The sequence below is a fragment of the Centropristis striata genome, chromosome 5 (assembly GCF_030273125.1).
Source record: "Centropristis striata isolate RG_2023a ecotype Rhode Island chromosome 5, C.striata_1.0, whole genome shotgun sequence".
In the NCBI taxonomy this organism is placed as follows: domain Eukaryota; kingdom Metazoa; phylum Chordata; class Actinopteri; order Perciformes; family Serranidae; genus Centropristis; species Centropristis striata.
In genome coordinates, this window is record NC_081521.1 from 10,720,231 (window position 1) to 10,740,928 (window position 20,698).

The 20,698-nt window shown below is 36.8% G+C and overlaps 1 protein-coding gene across 1 annotated transcript in view; it reads left to right on the forward strand.

Moving 5' to 3' along the window:
- The window catches only part of LOC131971363 (collagen alpha-1(XX) chain), an 81,974-nt gene that overhangs the window by 979 nt on the left and 60,297 nt on the right, over window positions 1–20,698 (forward strand). Inside the window, exons 2-4 of the mRNA XM_059332784.1 lie at window positions 7,872–8,010; window positions 11,669–11,773; window positions 17,537–17,680. Of these exons, the coding sequence (XP_059188767.1) occupies window positions 7,881–8,010; window positions 11,669–11,773; window positions 17,537–17,680 (379 nt within the window). The 5' untranslated portion in view covers window positions 7,872–7,880. The remainder of the gene's footprint in view (window positions 1–7,871; window positions 8,011–11,668; window positions 11,774–17,536; window positions 17,681–20,698) is intronic.

Here is a 20,698-nt window from a genome sequence, read left to right on the forward strand (position 1 = left end):
TTGTGTCTTCTTTGTCAGGTTTTAAATTGGTGACAACATATAAACACCTTCTAATGCACAACATGGGTCAAAAATTACATTGTGCGTTAAGTAGTGATTTAAAAAAAGGGTTTTATTCAAAAAGTAAGAAATGAAAACAAAAAATTAGGATGTATGATGATCAAAAACAAGCTATTTAAGGAAAACCTCCAATACTGAATTTATTGCAAAGATATAGAATCTAAAAACTTAACTTGTTGTGCATCAAAGGGTTAAAAGTCAGTATTTTTTATAATCAAAAGTTTAAATCGCTTGGCGTTTACTCATTGTGGTGGATTATGAATGCTAATTACACATGCGTCAATCATTCAACATTCTGCCTCGAGTGATTATTCTCATCACTTTCATAATATAGGGATGCACAAAATGGATTTATTTCAGCCGCAAATCGATAACTGCATGCTTTTCATGGCCAATATAATAACCAAATATCACATTTTTTTATTTTAAAAATGTGTAGTCTCAGCACACAGTTTTGGGGAGTAACAAATGACACATGTTAAGTAATAAATTGCAAAATAAATGTAATTGTAATGTTTTGCAGTTAATGAGAAGAAAATATGTAATTAAATTAGAGTGGGTTGGTTGTCACAGTGCTTCTCACAGCCAACCTAGAGGAGCTGATTCATCATGTTGGTATTAAACATATGGCATGATGTCATGCCAAAAAAACAGAATTCTATATATATCTATAATAATATTTTTTTCATGTGTGACCCTAATCCTTTTCCATAAGAGAGAAATGAGCAAGACATCATGCCAAATGTTATCATGATGAATCAGCTATTGCATTTTATTACTTAACCTGTGTAATTTGTTACTCCCCAAAAACTATGTGCAGAGACTACAAATTCCTTTTAAAATGCAAAAATGTGATATTTGGTTATTATATTGGCCATGAAAAGCATGCAGTTATCGATTTGCGTCTGAAATAAATCCATTTCGTGCATCCCTATATGATGAAAGTGATGAGAATAATCACTAGAGGCAGAATTTTTAATGATTGATGCATGTTTTTTTTAACTGCGTAATTCTCTTGTGGAAAACACAATAATAATAATAATAATAATAATAATACATTTTATTTGTAATGCACTTTACATTAAAGTAAATCTCAAAGTGCTACAGGTTAAAAGCATAGCAGTCTAATTATAAAAAGGATAAAACAGCTAAAAACAGAAGAAAAAGTATACATATACTGTAAACATACATACAAGCTAAAATCCATCTAGATGGGAGGAACCAAAGGTTTTGCTAAAAAGAAAAGTTTTTAGTCATTTTTTTAAAGTGTCTATGGACAAAAAAACTATTGAGCTGAGGATACATTTGTCATCTTTATGGGTCAGAGTAATTTATCATGGTGGTGTTGTTTTTATAATAAAGGTTTGAATGCGGTCAGACATTTTATTATCAAACAATTAAAAAGAGAAATTTTCTTGCTATCTAAAGACGTGGTAGCTAGCATAAACACTCAAGAGATCACGTGGGGATGGTTTTCGCACGTGACAACTAATGAACTCTAATGAAATAAAAAAAAAAATAAAAAAAAATTCAACTTTCCTTCATTTTACTTTTCTTTACAGATTAAATGTAACAAATTATCATGGCTCACATTCACTGTTTAAACAAAACAGAAATAAGAAGGGTCATGATTAAGGCTGGGCGATATGGACCAAAAGTCATATCCCGATATATTTAGGCTGAATATCAATATATGATATATATCCTGATATTTTTATCGCAAAGTGAGAGCAAATGTTCAGTCAAAGCCAAATATGACATGTCCCAAGTAGTTTTATTGAAACCGTTTATTTAAGTGAACATAAATACTGTATAACAACAGGAGTACCTTTTTAAAAAAAATCAAAGATCCATAAAGTGCACATTTAAATAAAAAAAAATCTTTAAAAAATTAGAAATAGCCTATGAAATAAACTAGGCCAATCTTTTACTGAAATAAATATATTTATATGAGAAAAGTACCCTAGTAAGGGCAGCATATATATTTAAAGAAAGAAAGAAAGACAGAAAATGTGAACTATGTCAATATATGCGATATGGTCTAATTAACTAATTTATATCAATATATCGCCCAGCCCTAGCCGTGATAAGTATTATACAGATAGTGATTGTATCATTTTAAAAACTTATTTGGTTTCTCTAGCTTAAAAAAATACAAAATATCTTTTAAAATGTTTTTTTTCTTCTAACTGAACCACAAATAATGACTATTAGGACAGCCAACCCACAGCGAGGCGGGTGAGCATGTCATCAGACAAGAATTTCAGGGCTGGAAATCCAACAATATTTTCCTTCTGAAATCATAAAAGGGCTCACACATTACTGTACAGTGTAAAGTTGTTTACTGGGGGCCAAAATGCTATCAACTTCAAAATCCTTGATGTTTCCAAAAGTACTTTTCAGCTTTATTGTGCAGTTTATAACAACAAGTTTCATTTATTTTTGCTTATTTTGTACTTGTTAAGTACATCGATAAAATTGACAGAGTAGATTCAGTACCGATTTAAATGTAGATGCATCCCCGCTTATGTTTGTGCCCTTTATAGTCATTTTAAAGCCTTTTTATGTAAAGAGGACATTCAGTTATAAAGCGTCCTGCTGGCAGCCCTGACCATCAGCATGATGACATTACTGAGCTTGAAATAAAATCTGATTTCCAAAGTCCAGTTCTGTACATTATTATTCTATCTCTTCGTCAGTAAGCCACCTGGGTAATTACAGGGTTTTTTTTTACTGGTGAGGTCACGCCAAGGCCAGTAAATATACCATTATTATTAGTTTATTTAAAAGGGGACAGTGCAATTTCATAAAACACATGGTTATACATGGTTAAAAAAGCCAGAGTTAGCCAGAAGGCTAGTTTTCATCTGTAGTCCCCTGGCCATGATGTAAAAAAGCAGAGAATTAAGAAACAAAAAACAAACAAACAAAAATAACAAAAACAAACAAACAAAAAAATAAAAATAAAATCATTCAATTAATGATGATGACATTTACTTGAGCCCTTTTAAATTTATCTGATTCATCTGAGCACACAACATCGTCGTTAATACTTAAAACATCTTTCAATTTAGATATGTTCAATTTATTGACAGATTCACATATGTTAGTTATCCAAGTGCAGTAAAAGGAGTTTTTTTCCTGATGCAAAGAGGAAAAACTCATCATAAAAACATAATGACACATTACTGTATTGTATATGTAAGAGCCATTTTGCTTTGATTGTTTATTTGTTTGTTTGTTTGTTTGCGCTCATTATGGGTTCTGATGTCATGAGTTAATATAAGGCACCCGTGTATGACTGATTGTGGTGAGATGCCCGAGAGGCACACAGTTTTTTTACTTTTGTAGTGACCCGATAGCTACTCAAAAAAGATGCCACTAGTATGATGAGATCCCGTTTATAGTATTTTAAGCACAGAAATGTGATGTATGCATTGGAAATATAAGTTTATTTGTTAAAGAAAGAAGTATATATTTGTGTGGAAACATTATAATAAACTGAGTTAATTGATATACGGAAACTGGACATTTCATTTGTGCGCGTAAAATACTATAAACGGGATCTCATCATACTAGTGGCATCTTTTTTGAGTAGCAATCAGGTCACTACAGCAGCTATTCTCAACCTTGGGGTCCCGACCCCAATTGGGGTCGCAAGATTATTTCTGGGGGTCGCCAAATCATTTTGGAAGTCAGCTCTGTCTCCACTGTGTTAAAGTGTTCATGTGTTTTAGTCTTTTTAGTCATTTAATGTCTGTTTTTGGTCATTCTGTGTTTTTTTAAGTAATTTTGTGTCTTTTTTGGTCATTTTGTGTCTTTTTTTGATCATTTTGTGGTCAATTTGTGTCTTTTTTGGTCATTTTGTTTCCTTTTTTTGGTCATTTTGTGTCTTTTTTTGGTCATTTTGTGTCTTTTTTGTCATTTTGTGCCTTTTTTGGTCATTTTGTGTCTTTCTTTGTCATTTTGTGGTCAATTTGTGTCTTTTTGGTCATTTTGTTTCCTTGTTTGGTCATTTTGTTTCCTTTTTTGGTCATTTTGTGTCTTTTTTGGTAGTTTTGTTTCTTTTTTGGGTCATTTTGTGTCTTTATTGGTCATTTTGTGTCTTTTTTGGTCTTTTTTTTGGGGGGGGGGGGTCATTTTGTGCCTTTTTTGGTCATTTTGTGTCTTTTTTTGTCATTTTGTGGTCAATTTGTGTCTTTTTGGTCATTTTGTTTCCTTTTTTGGTAATTTTGTTTCCTTTTTTGGTAATTTTGTTTCTTTTTTGGGTCATTTTGTGTCTTCTTTGGTCATTTTGTGTCTTTTTTGGTTAATTTGTGTCTTTTTGGTCATTTTGTGTCTTTTCTGGTCATTTTGTGTCTTTTTGGTCATTTTGTTTCTTTTTTGGGTGATCTGAACTGTGCATGTGAAATTCTGTTCAGTGAGCGGGGGTCGTGGACAACATGCATGTTAAATTGGGGGTCGCGACTCAAAAAGGTTGAGAACTACTGCACTACAGTATAGTCAAACTGAACTGTGGACTAAATAAATGCTTACCGCATATTCCTGTGGATTCATTCAGAACATGCAGATGTCTCACACAATTGTTTGTGGTAAAACTGGTAGAGGATGAGAATTAAGTCCAAAATTAAGTGCTGGTTTTTGTTGCTTATGTAAATTATTGCATGCACTGAGAAATTAAATAGGGGAAAAAGCAGCAACTCTAATTCTCTCTGCAAGTAGATCCTCTGTCATTGCATAACAATAGCCTTCTTTTCCTCTCTGTCTGACAGCCAGGGAGATAGGCACGCATGACATACGGCTCAAGTACAGTTTGAACTCAGACTTGGCAACATTCAGGCAAGCAGCTACATGTGAAACATGATAAAACATACAGAAAGAGCTCTATAGTCACGTCACATACTGCACATGATGGCTGTAAATCAGGTGGTCTGAAATGCCTTCAGGCAGGCTGGAAGTGTCTCTTAAACTCGCTTCAGTGGTGGCCTGTCTAGTCATGAGGTCTAAAATAAAAGTAGAAGGCTCACACTGGAACTCAACTGGATGATATGAATTAGAGCAAATAAAGCATTCACTCAAATTAAATCGATTTAACTTTAACTTTAAAACAACACAGCAGCCAGAATTTGATTGATGGGACAGATTTATTGTCTTTTAAAATGTCAAACTTGACAACCAGCAAATGTGGAAATTACTCTATAGTGACATGACATGAAGTATTTTTCATTTGGAAAACTTCTTCTTCAGGTCCACTTATTACAGTGTTACTAAGGCTGTCATGTGTCTTACACTGTATTTAGGGCTCTATCTATCTATCTATCTATCTATCTATCTATCTATCTATCTATCTATCTATCTATCTATCTATCTATCTATCTATCTATAACAAGCACAAACTGACTCAAATTCCTCAGAAAATCTAATGTTATGTATATTTATTTTTTCTCTGTAATTTCACATGAAACTGGTAATTTTGCCCTAAGGCTTTTAATTAAATCAGTATAATCAGTACTTCTCATTTCTAGTAGGAGTAGGGGAATACAAAAGTATTGAATGACCAGAACACACGCTGTGTCGTGATATTGTTATTGAGATGTGAAATAAGCTATTTCAGGATAGAAGATTTTGACCATATTTTCCAGCCCTATTTGGAGATTTCCTTACCTCTCCTTGCTTCTTCCTTTACTATTTTCATACTGAACCCCCACTCCACCTAAATCTGGACAATAAATCTTTTTCTAAACACTTGTGTAGGGCTGGGTGATATGGACCAAACGTCATATCCCGATATATTTAGGCTGAATATCGATATACGATATATATCCCAATATTTTAATCGCAAAGTGAGAGCAAATGTTCAGTCAAAGTTAAAGTCAAACATTACATGTCACAAGTAGTTTTATTGAAACCGTTTATTTAAGTGAACAAAAATATTGTATAACAACAGGGAAACCTTTTTTTTTTAAATCAAAGCTACATAAAGTGTACATTTAAATAAAAATATCTTAAATAAAAGCTTCAGCTTGCCTGGAGCAAATATGATATGCTCTACATTTAAAAATATATCGATATATCGCCCAGCCCTACACTACTGAACTCCAGTATAACAGCTCAGCCACCACATTTAATTGTAGCTTTGTTCAGCTTGCATTTGGTTGAACAATGTTCTTATTCACAATGAACAAATGTCAGAGTTTTCCCCCTTGTTTTCTAAAGGGCATCAGCCCACACAACTTAAAATAATTTTCCTACAGTTTTCCAGTGTATTTTAAAATGATCCAGTACATTTGGCTTGATTCTGTTGCAGTCAGGCCTTTGAAATATAAAAATGAGCTGAGGTCATTTAACCCTTTTATTAAAGACCCACCAAATGCAAATGATACCTAGTCATAGGGCTGGGCGATATGATGATATATCTCCTAAAAATAATATAAAAATGTGTTATTGTATTTATTTCATTCAAAAAACTTGTCTAAACCCACCTGTCTAGAACTGCTTTTAATGTATGACCAGTGATATTGAACTCAATTGTTTGTTTTTATTTGTAACTGCATTTTCACTGTGTTTTAACTGTAAAGCGTCTTTGAGTACCTTGTAAAGCGCTCCATAAATAAAATGTATTATTATTATTATTATTATTATTTGTCAATATTATTTCTATTACAATGTCAGAAAAAAACATGTTAAAGCATTATTTACGTAACTTGAATAATGCTTTTTGTTCTCAACCTTGCACATGGAGAAACTGGAGCAAACCATAGAGGCATTGTTTTGCAAACATGCAGTATGAAATATCTAAAAATAGGCTTTACCATTGTGGTTAGTTCATATAGACTATGTATTTATTGTTATATATGTATTGTAATCGATATATGAAATAGATAATATAATATATGTGGATAGAAGCTTTTAGCCATATTGCCCAGCCCCAGCCAGCCATGATGTCAGAATAGGCTACAGATGTATTGTAGCAGAATGGAAACATTGGTTCTAATCAACTGTTAATATACCTTATAAAATGCTAAGATTGCAAATAATCTTTCGTCATGTGAGAATAAACATCAAACATTTTAACTGTGTACTTTGTGCAGTCAAAAGATCCTGAATTAGTTGGAGGTATGTAGTGTACGTTGTGTGTACTGTTGGCTGTCTCAGACAGAGGCGTTTTAGTTTTATGGCCTCTTAAAGTGCTGCGTGTTTGTTAATGATACAGCATTGTGTGTGTCATTAGCTGTGTGAAGTTTAAGGTCTGTAATGGGGGACAAGAACTGAAGCACCTGTAGTCTGACTCAGTCATAAAAGAGTTCCCATGGGAAAGAGTGACTCTTTAGGTTGTTTTTTTTGTGCCAGGTAAAAAAAAAAAAAAATTTTGCGAAACATTTTATTTGCCACCTCGTATGGTGGTATGAAACCCATTCAGAAGCCAGTGATTTATTTTATTTTTTTGCAGAATGTCAGAATATTCTATTTCCATGACCGGTTAATCTGCTGAGTGCTTTCTCCATCGTAAGAATATAGTGAACGATGCTGCAAGGAGACCTATTCAGATCCTCCTTTAGTCTGCCCAGTAACAAACCCAGAGATACTGAGTTTGTTGTCATGTAAAGGGGGAAAAGAGCAGCAATTTGTTCACAATAATCAGTATGTTTGATTAAATGAATTTTTGCATTCCTTTTGTTTTAAGAACTACTTCAATAAAAAAATAACTGTTGCCTGTGGTTGTTGTTTTTTGTCGATTGACAGAAGTTACAAGGTGCTAAATATAAATGTAGTAAATGAAATATTCAAAGATTTATTTTCTGTGTTTCTAGGCTCCACTCATGCCCCCTCGCCTCTTTGCTTCATCATCACCATCATCATCATCATCATCATCATCACCATCTTCCTGGCTAATGAAGTGTTTCCTGCTCAGTGTGTTCCTGCTGCTGTCCTCAGGGGTCCATGGCCAAGGTAGAGTGCTTTCTATGACCATAATTTAATATAATTGCAGGGCTTGAAGACCTCCGGCATGGTGCCAGTGTTTTTTTTTAATTTATTTTAATCATGTTTAAAAAAAAGAAAAAAAACCCACCAAAACCCTTAGTTAGTTAGATCTGGATATGACCGGAGAGGGCAGCATTACGGTGGATAGCATATAGCCTGCCGGAGAAGAAGAAGAAGAAGACTCATCGGTGAGCGTGTTTTAGACCAAAGTCATTACTATTTTTCAAGAAAGTGACTGGAGACAAATCCAGCGACTCCTTCTTACTCTTAACGAGCCGCAGTTAGCTAAAGTTAACTGCCCCCCACCCCCCACCCCAACACACACACACACACACACACACACACACACACACACACTAATCTGCCCAAATTGTCTCCAATAATGCTGTTGTTCACCTAATTGTTGACTTTTGATGTGTGGTGGAATGAAAAAGCAAATCAAATTCTTCCACAAAAACTCACGATAACACGAGATTGGTGGTAATTACTTTAGCTACTAGCTACATTTGGCTAACATGATCGTTGCTAAAATGGTAACACTGACATGAAGCTCAATGGTATTTTTGTTCTTTATGGTATAAGCTACTGTATTATTCATAGAAAAAAAGAGAAAGTAGCCATAGCCATATATTGTTAAGGGATACTGAGTGACTGAGATGCTAACTAGTAAGCTAGCTGTTAGCTGAGTTCCAAAAGACAAGTTATTTTACCATAGCCAGTAGCATTAGCAAACACAATGTTATGCAATCCTATTAACTAATTGTGAGAATAGATGTGTAAATAGTAAAGTAACCATGTAGCTTTATTTTCTTTGTTTTCTACAGTGTATTTTTCACAGTAATATTTTATACAGTATGTTGGCTGTTTCATTTATTATGCTGTTTACAGCTGCTTGTAATAGTTTGCCATGAAGCTGGAGTTTTCTGCACAGCAATTCATAGGTTTTAGTAGCTTCTTGGAAAATATATATATTATCTCTGTGACTTTCACATTCTCAACATCCCTCATATTAGTCATGGACCACATTGCTTTAGAGAGACAGGCTTTGACCTCTAACTTTATGTCAAACCATTGTCTCTATGTCAAAGTACAGCTCTGCTCCAAAGACACGTTGTTAGCAGCTGTACTTTTCCCCTGACCTTTTACTACTTCACCACTGACACTGTTATCTTTTTGTCTGCTGTTTTCCCACAGCAGGTCTTGAGTGTGAAATGTAGCTTTTTATTCTTTCATAACATTTATGTGAATTAAAATGTCCACAAGAGAACGTAAGAGACATGTTTATGGCTATTATAGGTAGATTTTTGTCATGATCCAATCTCACAAATGTGCACACATCCTAATATACAGATCGCATTTTTTAGGCTTAAATAGGGCTGGGCAATATATCGATATTAAAGATATATCGATATATTTTTAAATGTGATATGGAATTAGACCATATCGCATATATCGATATAGTTCAAATTTGCACTGTGATCCTTGATCCAGGCAAGCTGCGGCTTTTATTTAAGATATTTTTTTATTTAAATGTGCACTCTATGGAGCTTTGATTTTTTTTAAAAAGGTACTCCTGTTGTTATACAGTATTTATGTTCACCTAAATAAACGGTTTCAATAAAACTACTTGTGACATGTCATATTTGGCTTTGACTTTGATTGAACATTTGCTCTCACTTTGTGATAAAAATATCAGGATATATATCGTATATCGATATTCAGCCTAAATATATCCGGATATGACTTTTGGTCCATATCGCCCAGCCCTAGGATGAAACAAGCAATTTGCAAGTAATTTAACAGCTTTGTACAATTAAGAGAGTTTGCTGAGTCTGACTTGAAATACTCGATGAGTAACCCTCAGAGTTAGATGGATTTACCAAGAGTTCATTAGATAGATATAGATACAAACAAACTACTTAAACATTCATAGTGACACACAAGCTGTACTACTTCAATAACATTTCATTAGCATGAAGATGTGATTTTGTATCATAATCATTCCTATTTAATTAACATGCTAATTCTTAAAATACACTACTGGTCAAAAGTTTTAGAACACACCAACTTTTCCAGAATTTAATTGAAAATTATGCAGTTTAATGTCTCAGTGTACTCTGACATTAATGCACATTTGCAACATTTAAAATTCTTGATTGAGCATGATAGTGTTTTGAAAGTTAAAAAAAAGATTCAAAATCATATTTTATGTTGGACTAAAAGACTAAAAAAAGACACAAAATGACAAAAAAAAAGACACAAAATGACAAAAAAAGACACAAAATGACCAAAAAAAGACACAAAATGACAAAAAAGACTCAAAATGACTAAAAAAAGACACAAAATTACCAAAAAAAGACATGAAGAGAATTCAAAAATGGACAAAATAGCCCAAGACTCCATAGAGTTAAGTTGTTAACCCATTTCTTGTTCCCTGAAAAAGGCCTACTTGTATAATTCTGAAATGTACATTATTTTTCAGTTTTGGTTAAGCTTACCTTTTTTTATTTACCTCTGGCAGTTCACCACTTACCTTCGTACCCTTTCAAGCTGTTCATTTGACTTGAACTGCTTGAATTTCAATAAAAAAATGGAAAAATTGGGGTGTTCTAAAACTTTTGACCGGTAGTGTATATTTTCTACTTCTGGCGTATGAGAACAACACAATTTGTAACCCGCTCTTTAGTATTGTGCAATTACAGTATATTTATCCCATGGATACAAAAAAGAAACAATTAGCGAGACTCAAAGGGCGTATTATTACATTGCTGAACTAAAGAATGATGGCCACAACCAGCTGTTCTTATCCCACACATCAGGGAGTACAGAACAGCCACTCTGCTTGTCTGCATATTTGCCCGCCTTTGTGGAGAAGTTGTTGTTGTTAGTGGGTCTGTTAGACCTTGACCCCAGTCTCTCTAAATCCCCATCAGACCCTATCTGATCTTCTGCCAGGCACCCAAGAAGATGAGGACCCTCCAGAGGCCCCTGACCCAAAATACATTTCCTACCCACACACACACAGTTATACACATACACACATGCATACATGTTCGGCAGAAAAGAATCTGTTGAGTGCTGAGGGTCATTCGTCGGCAGTAACGATGAAGACACAGTTCTTCTCTTTTTGCTGTTCATGTCTACGCTCCTCTGTCTTCTTTGCTTCCGTTTTCCCCTCCCCCCTCATCTTCCTCTCCATCCATTACCCTGCCACCAAGTACGTACAAAACCCTGACACACTGTAACTCTGTGCTGGTCCTCTGACATAACCTCTGACCCTCCAGTCCCCAACCAGCGTCCTGTTCCTGTTTCTATACCAGACGGGAGGACAGGGCATGCTTTGATGGATGAAGTGGCAGCTGGAGAGAGGGATGGATGGAGGGCGGGAGGATAGAACATGAAAGACACTGCTTGTTGGGAAACCCCTGCTGGAAATTATGTAGATGAAGTCGAAACAAGAAACAGATTTGATTTGGGGAGAAGGAAGTGAGAGGGGTTAGAACGGGAATTTCACAACTTGTTTCTTTGATCTTTGAAAAAGCCTGCAACTGTCATGCACACATACATTATAAAACCTGAATTTACTTTTTGTTTTCTTCCTTTTTTTGTCTCTGTGAACTTCCAGGTCGTCTTAAGCTGACGGTCCTGTCTGAGGACAGACTGCAGATGAAATGGAAGGAGGCTGACGGGCCCGTTCAGGGCTACAAGGTCCGAGTGAGACCCATCTCAGGTGAGACTCTCCTGGCCGTGTGGAAGATAATAATATTTAGTAGGGGTGTGACGATACTCTCAGCTCACGAGACGAGACGAGAATTTAAGAGAACTACAATGACACAATATCTGACTGGACCAACAGACTTTTATTTAACCGAGTTGCACATGCATTTTTAAATGTTTTATTCTAACTCTTTACATGCATGATGTAAGCATGAGCTTTTAATAAACTTCTTCTTTATTCTCCACAAATTGAAACTAAAACTAAAATTTGCAAAAGTTTAAATAAGATAAATAAGAAATAAAAAAACCCAGAGGGATTAATGAGACTCCGGAGGTGACTTATGGTTTTCGATCGCCGCGTAATCGCTTAGCGACAGTTTTTGCCGTGATCACATACACACGGACTGTGGCCGCCGTCGCTAACTGCACAACATCAGCAGCTGATCAAAACAAAGCAGCATGGCTAATTATCATAAACATAGTGATCTTGAATTAACCAGCATCACTAACTGTGCACAGTGTCCGGTGCTTGTTGTAAACAAACAGAGATCGTTAAGTGAACACCTCCTGCAGCAGCAGCACATACACACTGTACTGCTACAGAGCTAACTGTTAGCCTGTTAGCACATACACACTGTACTGCTACAGAGCTAACTGTTAGCCTGTTAGCACATACACACTGTACTGTCTGCTACAGCGCTAACTGTTAGCCTGTTAGCACATACACACTGTACTGTCTGCTACAGCGCTAACTGTTAGCCTGTTAGCAGGACTGTGTCACTTCGATTCGTTCTTACTCTTCTTAACGAGCCGCCAGCCTCTGCGACGTCATTCTGGCTGCTTGCTGCTTCCTCTCCTTCTCCTCCTCTTCTTCTTTTCATTTTACTGCCCCCACAGGTCATAAATAGAAGTTTGGATAACTCACAAATCTCGCGAGACTGACTTTTAGCGTGGCGAGAAATATCGTCAAATTTAATCTTGTGAGATCTCATCACACCCCTACTATTTAGCCATGTTTCCATTAGGGGAATGAGTGGCCGCTGGGAAACTAGTGTTCCTTTTCTGGGCTTGTAGGAAATAGTGAATGAAGAAGTGATTATGGACACAGCCGTGGATTTCCTGCTTGTGGAATCATGGCTCCTATCATCAACAGCTCTGCCCCTGGTGCATAGTACCAACATTTCATTGACACATCAGGTGTAATGCTTCATGACGTGTTTGCAGGAAGAGAATAATGACAATTATTAACAATTATTATTATTAACATTTTAAAATATACCTTAATTTTTTACATTTTACAGAGGAGATAGTGGTTAGCGGCTCTTCTGTGTGATCAGAAATGTTGTTATAAGAACAGAAAACTTCTTTAGTGTCATACTGCACGTTTATTTTATGCAGGGGAAGCTCAAACACCATTTATATGCCAGACTTAAAGGTAAAACAAAGAAAAACAACTTAAATATTTATTTTTTTAGGCTATTTAGGTTGGTTTTGTGATTTTGTTGTTCTTCTTCCTTTTCATTTTTTTTTTTACTGTGTTTGTCCTTTGGTGATTTATGTCATGTTTTGTTTAAATGAATAAAAAAGAAATTAGAAAAAAGAAAAACAACGAAAACATGGTTACGGAGGAGTTCTGTCTAGCCCGGCAAAAAGTACAATCAGCCTCAACTCTGACCTTTCGTTACCGTGGTAACCTAAAGAAACAAAAATCATTTAAAGTGACAGTACTCAAAAGGCGATCATTACAGTTTGCATGTTCTCCCCCAGTCAGCGTGGGTTCTCTCCAGGTACTCCCGCTTCCTCCCACAGTCCAAAAACATGCACTTAGGTTTAATTGGTGACTCTAAATTGTCCATAGGAGTGAATGAGAGCGTGATAGTCTGGAGATCAGTCCAGGGTGTATCCTGCCTCTCGCCCAATGTCAGCTGGGATAGGCTCCAGCCCCCTGTGAAGGATAATGAATGAATGAATGAAATGATATGTTGTATGAATCATGTAAGTACTGTATATATGTACTGTATCATAGTCTTTTTAGAGCAGCACTTTTCCTTGATTCCAGCTCTCTGGCTTCACAGGTGATAGTTTAGATAAGAATGCAGCTCCCTTTTCTCACCACCTCTTTCACACCTGTGATTCTTCCTGCCTCTCTAACTTCTCCGACAACATTGTTGTCTCTCTGTTACCCTCTTATCTCCCATTCCACACTGTTAGCTAGGCCCAGGCACGTCTGGAAGAGAGACAGAGGAGGGCTTAGAAGAAGAATTCAGTCCACTAGACAGTAGGTGCAGGGTCTGTTAAAGGATGAAAAGGTGGTGTAGATTAGATTAAAAAGGGAAAGGCAGCACAATCCTGGAGAATGCATTAAAAAGATGCAACATACATCTGTGATGAAGGACAGAAGAGAAAGCGGTGTATCATTTGTAGAGAAAGGACAAGGTTGTTGAGGACCAGATGGAGAAGGAAGAGCATTAATATCATGAGTTGATGAAAAATGTCAGACATTTACAACTTAAACTCTTGGGGGCCATTGTTTGCAGGAGCGTATCCAACACAGACATTCAAGGCCAGTAGTCTGAGAAAGAAAGAATGCCCCGACGTTTAAATGGGCAATTAACAATGTGGATAAATTCAAGTACTTGGATGTTACCCTTGACCCAACTCTTAGCTTTAAAAGTCTTGTTAAATAACTAAGAAACATGAGAAAAGAAAGAAATCTAACCTAGCTAACTTCAGATACATAAGGAATTCACTCACAGTTGAGGCTTCCAGTATGTATCTGAATGCTATGATTATATCACATTTTTTATATTGTATTACAAGTTGGTCTCAGTCAAACAAAACGGTTTTAAAACCACTTGAATCACTATACAAAAGTGCCCTCAAAATCCATGATAAAAAGCCACGGCGCTACCATCACTGTCATATACTCAATGAATATGAAATTTTAAACTTTAAGAATCTGATAAAGCACTCAAATGTCTGCTTATTTTGCTCCTTTCAGCACCTTTGAAAAAATATATATTGTGTTCTGAGAGGTCAACAAGAACAACAAGATCTGTTACAAGGGGTGAGCGTAGTGTACCCTACGCAAAACTGTATTTGGGAAGTCATCAAGTCCCCATGTCTTCTCATATCTTGCTAAGCGTTGGCTACTGTCAAGACAAGAGTGGACACATTTATGAATTGTGTGTGTGTGTGTGTGTGTGTGTGTGTGTGTGTTGGGGGGCAGCCTGTCCTGTCCTGTTGAATCTTGCTTCAATGTATCTATTTATCTATTTTATATATTGTCTTTTTGCCTTGTTCTGTAATTTTAATTAATCATTTTCTTTTTCTATACTAATTTTCTATGTACTTTTCCTGCCCAGGGACTACAGGTGGAAAATAGCAATCTGCTAGAACCTGCTAGCACAATGCATATTCTCTTGTTGCACAAGATTGTCTTATTGTGCACTGTCCCTGTCTTGAAATAAATAAAATTACAATTACAATAACAATTAGAGAGGGAGGGACATGGCTACTTTGTTTCTTAGTATGCTATTGTGTTATAATAGAATTGCATTGTAAGTTGAGCATTTGAATATAATTTGATGATTGATGAAAACGGTTGTGTTCTGTTAATTATCCTATTATAGAACATTTAGAAATTCAGGGAATGTAGCTACAGACATTAAAATGGAAAAGGTTAAAGGATAGAATTATGTGGGAATATGCAGGAATGAAAGCAAGTGTTTAAACACTCCATCTGCCACTTAAAATAAACGTGTTGGCCAGGATTGCTGCCTTTTTCCACTGCTTTATTCCTTGAATGATTGGTCTACATATGCTGACTCAGTTGAAACCTTTAAATGTGCTGATGATGCTACAGTGGTTGGGATAGTAACAGGTTCAGCTGAATCAGCATGTAGGAGCGAGGTGTCTGATCTTGTAAGCTGGTGCGTCAATGTTAGCCCTCAGCATATTATTGGAAAAAAATAGAGATTAGACTTTAGGAGAGGGAAATTTGGTTAACTACCTTGAAATTGCTAGCAAACTAATAAAATATGCCAACGTTTTAATATCCTCTGTAGTACAAAAAAAGAGGAAGCAAATTTTATAAAACTTAAAAGGTCAGAGATTTAAAAATGAGAGATTTTATTAGAAGCTATGATCCTGTTTTACCATAGACTGTGTCAAGACATTGGACATAGTAAAAGTAGTTTGTGGACATATTGGCCATATATGTCGCCATATAGTTTTTTTGCAACCAGTACATGGACAGAATAGATCGAGAGCTGGAATGTCACTCAGTCATCAGCTAATGCTAGTGCTAGCTAGCATTAGCTTGGATAGCAAGGGGCAATGGTTATTCAAAAGGAACAGCCGGCATTTTTAACATAGTGCATGCAACCTGTCAATTATAAGGTACCTCCAACCTGAAGTTGGAGACGCCTTATTGTCCTTAACACAGGAAAGCCATACATCATCTAAATGCCCAAAATCTGTTCAGGGATTCCAGAATGCAGCAACATGCAGAAATTTACGGTGACCCTGAGAGCTCACAGAAACTGCAACTTAAGAAAACAAATACACAAAACACAAAGCAAATTGAGAAAACATCTTCATCAATTTGACAACACAAGCGCAGCATTTAGAAAAAGCGCTGCAAAGACCACAACACAACAGAAGTGTTTCCAGTGGACACTTAAAAGTGATGCACACATCAGGACATGCTAACGTTAGCCGATGATCGATAGAATGGTAGCGTTAGCGGGCAAGCATGACCAAGACCATCTCAGTGCCGTTGAGGTAGACCAACTAAAACATGTATCATTCATTTTTTAAAATTTGTTTAACTGCAATGTGATTGATACGGGCTAGCGCTCTAAAACTATATATCATGCTATAACATGGAAATATAATTATCATGAAATAACATGATATGACATGCTTGTCCAGACGTGTGCATCAATTTTAAGTGTCCTCTGGAAACACTTCTGTTGTGTTGTGGTCTTTGCAGAGTTTTCTAAATGCTGCACTTGTGTTGTCAAATTGATGAAGATGTTTTCTCAGTTGGCTTGTGTTTTGTGTATTTGCAAGTGTTCTTAAGTTGCAGCGCTGTGAGCTCTCAGGGCCACCAAGAAATACTCAATTTTGAAACAACACATTTATTATGTTTTTTGCCCCAAGACTGCATGGGATTACCAATGGGCATGTCTGTAAACGGAAGTACCCAAAGCACCCCTTTTCATTCAGATATTTTAAGGTCAGAGGTCAAGGGACCCCTTTGAAAATGTAGGCTTTGGAGTGAGCACCCTTCTCAATGTGATAATTAGATGGATGCTTTAAGTCATCTAGTTTTACATGATACCAATGTCTCACTCACTTTACCTTTAAATCACAGCCTGCAACAGCCTCCGGAAGACAGGAATGGCAGTCAGTCCCACAGGTCTCTGAAGGGTCATATGTTTAGGCCATCTGAGTCTTGAGTTGTAAACCATTAGAGCTTCATAGGTTGTTTATTGTATCTTTTAAATGATTCTGAGTTTGCTATTATGCTGTGTTGATTGTCATCCTGTCTGTTCTGCATTGTGAGATCTTCAAGGCAAGTTCCTAACAAATATTCATAGTAATAGCAAGTTAAATCAACTCCACTCAAAACTGAAATACAGACTTTAATTTGTTTATTCCTAATACTTTCGCAGCACAAAATGACCTGATGTGATGTGAGGAGCTCTGACTTTCCCTTTCCACGTAATCCCTAATGTAATTTTTCAACCAAAACGCTCGTCTTTTCCAGAGGTGCCACAGCCAGAGCTGATGCTGACCACCACCAGGGGCCGTGCAACAGTGGCAGGACTGGACGGCAGTCAGGAATACGCCCTGCAAGTCCTCGTCCTCAACGGGACGACAGAGAAACTTCTTGCCAAGCGACGATTCACCAGTAAGAAACACAGAGAGGTGGAGGGGAGGAATCAGAAAGGTTGGCTGAGAGGAGAGGAGGAACAAATGTGTGTGCCAAAAGAAAATGTATTATCCAGATGAAGAAGGGCTGCTGGGTTATGACAAAAATAATAATCGTGCCTATTTTGGTAAATATTGAGATCAAGATTATTTAACACAACTATTTATTGACAGAAGACGTCATGCAATCATTGAACTTAAAAAAAAGGTGTTCTTTCTTAAACTATGAATATAATTCAACTAAATACATGTAAGAATAATAACATATTCGTTGTTGTCATTGTTTTTTCTTATATTATCCAATTTATCATATAAAGTTATATCTATCTTATCTATTATCTTACATTTAATTAGATAATAAAAAACAATTAATAAAAATAAATTCAGTCAAAATACAAACATGCACTTCCACAGCCTACTAAAAACATATATTTAATATATTAAAATAGTAACATAAATAAACCTAAATAGATAGTACTGCACTTCTACAACCTACTGAAAATGACTAGACATATATTCAATATTTTTGTTCAAATATATTCAACATTCAACCCAGAGTCCAAAAACTGTAGGATGCAATGCAAAATGCAAATAAAAACAGAATGCACCAAATTCTAAATGTATATATATAAAGTTTCTGTTTGAACATTTAATATCTTGTCTATTGCTTTTATCATTGCACTTTGTTTTTATATACATTTTCAGCCATTGTTTGAACTTGATTTTTCTTCAATAATTTTATGGAAAAAATTAAACTGGATTAATTACCCAGCCCTAAGATTTAGCATTGAAATGAAAAGGAACATAAGTCTGTCTTTACTGTAATAATGATGGCAAATGTTTTGGTGGCTGTACTTTACCTTGAGCTTGAACAGTCCATTGTGCATATTAATTACTTGCCAATGCTTAAAATGCTTATCACATCATTAAAAATTATGTTTTTGGAACAATAGTAAGAAAAATAAGCAAGATATGTCTTCCAATGCTGGTAAATAATAAAGATATAATATACTGTTGAGATGTATAAGATGAAAACTAGCCCTGAAATAGTATTAACAATTTATGTATTTTATAGTAAAATAAATCTAAGAAGCTGGTTGTGCAATGAGCAGGAGAGCTTGGCACAGATATAGTCGGACAGGAGAAACACTGTAAAGAAACAGACGCAGGCTGTGGAGTGATAAAGAGACATGAGGTCGGTTTGCTTGTGTTTGTGTGTGAGCAAGCGAGCATGAACATGAACATGACTGCATATCTATATAGGCCATCTGATATCATGAGGCATTGGATTTTGTTAATCTGCAATCCATAAATTTTAATTCTGATTTACTGGAATTCACAAAACAAGCTACAGTTCTTTGTGGGGAGGATCCACAGGCAGGATGTGATGTATAACACCGACCAGCATTGAGATGAAAAGAAATCCTGTTGACTTTTGTACTGTGAGATAACACAGCAGACTGATATTATAGGAAGTGGTACATGTTTGACATTCTTACACTTTCATGGAGTGTGCAGTGGTTCGTTCAAGTCCCCACCCCATCAGACCACGTACACACAGTGCGTGGGTGTAAATACTACTCTAGCTGGATTACAGGCTGAACATGGGTTCTGTTTGAAGTTACAGAGTCTACTTACTTGAGTTCAGTGTGTTCCTGGGTTGTAAATCTGCCCACCAACACTTGTTCCTCTGTGTCTCTCAAAGGAAGCCTCACCAGCAAAATTATACAGCCAGTAAAGGCTTTCTACCCACAGCGTGTGACTGTGTACAGAGAGGAGAACAGTGTGTCTTTAAGTTGACTTTACTGGTCATTTCTAAGGAGACAAAGGTTCCAATATTTGGACATTTTGGAGCATTAGGCCAGGGTTTCAGTTTGGTGACCTCTGCTTTTTGCAGATGATGTGGTTCTTTTGGCTTCATCAGACCGGGATCTCCAGCACTCATTGGGGCGGTTTGCAGCCGAGTGCGAAGCGGTTGGGATGAGAGTCAGCACCTCCAAGTCTGAGGCTATGGTTCTCTGCTGGAAAACAGTGGACTGCCCCCTCTGGGTGGATTGACGTGCTGCCTCAAGCGAAGGAGTTCAAGTATCTCGGGGTCTTGTTCAGCAGTGAGGGTAGAACGGAGCGTGAGATGGACAGGCGGTTTGGTGCGGCGTCAGCAGTGATGCGGGCGTTGTACCGGTCGTCGTGGTGAAGAAGGAGCTGAGCCGGAAGGCAAAGCTCTCGATGTACCGCTCCATCTACGTTCCAACCCTCACCTATGGTCATGAGCTTTGGGTAGTGAACAAAAGAACGAGATCACGGATCTGAAATGAGCTTCCACCGTAGGGTGGCTGGGCTCAGCCTTAGAGATAGGGTGAGGAGCTCAGACATCTGGAGGGAGCTCGGAGTAGAGCCGCTGCTCCTTCGCCTTGAAAGGAGTCAGCTGAGGTGGTTTGGGCATCTGGTAAGGATCCTCCTGGGAGCCTCCTGTTAGAGGTGTTCTGGTATGAGGCCCCGGGGAAGACCCAGAACACTGTGGAGGGATTATATCTCTCTCCTGGCCTGGGAACGCCTCGGGGTCCCCCAGGAGGAGCTGGACGTTGTGGCTGGGGAGAGGGACGTCTGGAATGCCCTGCTTATCCTGCTGCCCCTGCGACCCGGCCCCCGGATAAGCGGATGAGAATGGATAGATGTATGTATAGGCTAGGGTCTCACCTAGGGTTGCAAAGGGGTGGACAGTGTCCGGTAAATTTCCAGAAACTCTCCATGGGAATTAAAATTATGGGAATTAACTGGGAATTGGGGGTGATTTAGATTAACTGTATCATATCCAAACATAAATATAAACATTTTGTTTTGCCATTACCCATGCAAAATAATACAATTAAAAAGCATGACATTTCAACAGATTTATTTGTAAGTAGAACTTTATCAAGTTGTATTTATTTTATTGAACAATCAATTCAATCATCAAATTTAGTAAAATGCCCATAATTCGTATAAATCCTGTTAATTC